The following is a 3,028-nucleotide window of genomic DNA, read 5'->3' as shown; positions in this document are numbered from 1 at the left end:
CTAGGGAAGGATGGGTAAAGCAGAACGTCAATAACCCCGATATGTTCAAATCCACAGGTCCCCATGGCTGGCATCCTAGAGTACTTAATGAATTGGCCGAAGTCATCACAGAACCGCTAGATATCATTTTTGAGAGCTCGTGGAGGACTGATGAGGTGCCTGAAGACTGGAAAAGGGCAGATTTAGAACCTTCTTTCAAAAAGGGGAATGGATGATGACCCTGGAAATACTCATCAGCTTAACTTTTGGCTTGGAAAAATTCTGGAATAATCAACTTAGTGCACTGGGTGACTAACTTATGAGAGCTAGAAAATAAGGCAGTGAAATATCACACGTAGAGAAGTACTGGGTTCATTTTTAAAAGACACACCATTGTTAGATGCCGTCTTATGCGTATTTGGGGATTCTCCGCTCCATTCTATGAATCCTTGATGGAAATCAATGAAGTTGGCTAAGGCGTTTGGGTAATAACTAATTTTAAGTTCCGCACAAGACAAAAAGCAGGTGTCTGGCATTTGGTAGTAATTACATCATTTCCAAATTCGCTTTTAACTTGAGAATAGTAGCTTTAATTTTGTATTTTAACATACTGTGCTTTCATAGGTTGAGGTATTTTATATAATTCTGTATAGAATAGTTTGGTGAGGGAATTCTTATTTTAAGGTGCTTTATATATAGTTATTTCATATATAGGTACAATCATAAAGCTGGTGAATTAAGGAACATCACTATGGGAAGAAAATTTTTTCTAACTTCTCTTTTTAAATTTAATGTGGCTGAAGTTTAGTGTTAGGACCAATAAGAATGTCTTGCAAGAGCTAGCCATGAGCTGGATAGCTCGATTTCCTCTCTTCCTGGGGACTGCCAGGGCCGGCGCAGTGCCTTATCCCACCTCATGCCCCAGGTTTCTGAGTTCAGGCCTGTGGGAGCAGGGAGGTGGCAGTGGCAATGGGCATTAAGAGCCATGAATAACCACAGCCAAAAAGGAGAGTAGAATGAGGTGGGAGGAGGAGATTAAGACGAATCTGGAGTTTTTCTAATTCCTCTTACTCTTGCCTTTGGATGTTGGTAGTTTTATTTTCTGCTTAGAAAATGCAACCATGTTGATGGGACCAAAAACTTAGTTGAAAGGAGATCATCAAAGAAGGTATAGATGTGGAACAAGCTCCTGGGGCAGGCAGCTTCTGAGAGCTGCAGAGCAGGACCATATTACAGAATCTAACCTGCACCAGATAGGAGTACATAAGAGATGGAAGTTTCTGTCAGCACTGTGAGCTCAAGAGTAGGAAACGCTCAAAGGAAAAATTTACATTTATTTCTTCCTGGTGCATATACTGGTCCCTAGGAATGGGCAGGCCGTGAAGATCTTCAAGGATGATTTGACAACAACACTGCTTTAAAAATCTAAGGTTTGCGTAGTTTAGGTACTTCTAGAGATGAATTTGGGCACTGGGTAAAATCAGTCTCATTCTTAAATACAAATGCAAGAAAATTAAGCTCTAAAGTGTATATTAGTTGTCCTTTATACATAGCTTGCAATTTCATAAGGATTATTCTCTAATCAACCTTTCCTCATTTTCTTTTTCAAGTCAGCTAGTGTCTTGAAAATTTCCAAGCTGGATTTTTTTTTTTTTTTAAGGAATGGGGGGTCTGTATAGATTACAGATACACTTTATTATGATAATAAATGGCTTCCTGTTCGAGACCTCATTTCCAGGTGCAACAGCTGTGGCAGATTTATTTCACAGATGTACATTTACATGCATTTGTTGCACTGTTGCTAGAAAAGACCCAGTTTCTGAAAAATCCATTATTTTTACCATGGGCATTATGATGCAATCTACTGCAACCAACCAGGGGGCTCTTTGGTCATTTCAAGTTTCATTTTCTACTTGTGAAACATCTAACTTTGATTCTCCTGCCAAATTTAAATCTTCTCTTTGTGTCTCCTGTTGGCAGTTGAAAATAATAATTCTCTACCTAAATTAAAAGTCACAATCTAGAACAGTGAAATAGCCAAGGGATTTTAAAGACTTCTTACCTAAAGCTAGAAGAAGAAAGCTTCAAAATAAGCAGAGAAGTATTAAAGGAAGTCCATTAATTCCTTTGCATTAAATCAAAATGAGGTAGGAGTTGAAATATAAGAAAAGGAAGTAGGTTTACCAAGAATTGTATCTGGAGATAATTACTTTTAAGAAGAGTAATTTTTTCACAGTGTTTTTTTTCTTTTATCTAGCATTCTTGATATTCTTAATTTTTTTTTTTAAATATTGGCTTTGAGCTGACATCTGTTGCCAATCTTCTCTTTTTAATTTTTTCTTTTTCTCCCCAAAGCCCCCCAGTACATAGTTGTATCTTCTAGTTGTAGGTCCTTCTAATTCTGCTGTGTGAGTTGCTGCCTCAGCATGGCCTGATGAGTGGTGCCAAGTCCGTGCCCAGGATCCGAACCAGCAAAACCCTGAGCCCCTGGGCAGAGCACACGATCTTAACCACTCGGCCATGGGGCTGGCCCCTTAATTTTTTTAAGGTGAAGGAAGTAGCTGAGGGACAAATATGTTATCAAAACAAGAGGATTATCTTGATTTGTGTTTCCTAGAACGTCAAAAGAGATTAATTACAGATTTTTACTTCATAATATCGAGGAATTTGGAGGATTATAGCAAAATTTTCTTCAGTTCATCTTAAAACAGAATTTTGGGGAGTGGCGGAAGAAAGATTTTATTCACGTAAAATATTTCTTGGTGTAGGGGCTGGCCCCGTGGCCGAGTGGTTGGGTTCGCGCGCTCCGCTGCAGGCGGCCCAGTGTTTCGTTGGTTCGAATCCTGGGCGCGGACATGGCACTGCTCATCAAACCACGCTGAGGCAGCGTCCCACATGCCACAACTAGAAGGACCCACAACGAAGAATATACAGCTATGTACCGGCGGGCTTTGGGGAGAAAAAGGAAAAAATAAAATCTTAAAAAAAAAAAAATTTCTTGGTGTAGGGAATGCATAATTTTAAGGGCTGCTTACTCACCAAAGGCATT

At 39.4% G+C, this 3,028-nt stretch overlaps 1 protein-coding gene across 1 annotated transcript in view; it reads left to right on the top strand.

Moving 5' to 3' along the window:
• The window catches only part of SAMD5 (sterile alpha motif domain containing 5), a 52,263-nt gene extending 49,983 nt beyond the window's left edge, over positions 1–2,280 (top strand). Inside the window, exon 2 of the mRNA XM_046669011.1 lies at positions 58–2,280. Coding sequence (XP_046524967.1) covers positions 58–120 — 63 coding nt within the window. The 3' untranslated portion in view covers positions 121–2,280. The remainder of the gene's footprint in view (positions 1–57) is intronic.
• The last annotated feature ends 748 nt before the right edge of the window (positions 2,281–3,028 follow it).

Source organism: Equus quagga, chromosome 8 (genome assembly GCF_021613505.1).
Source record: "Equus quagga isolate Etosha38 chromosome 8, UCLA_HA_Equagga_1.0, whole genome shotgun sequence".
In the NCBI taxonomy this organism is placed as follows: domain Eukaryota; kingdom Metazoa; phylum Chordata; class Mammalia; order Perissodactyla; family Equidae; genus Equus; species Equus quagga.
The sequence above is the reverse complement of the archived record's forward strand: the minus strand, read 5'-3'. Positions and strand labels throughout refer to the sequence as shown.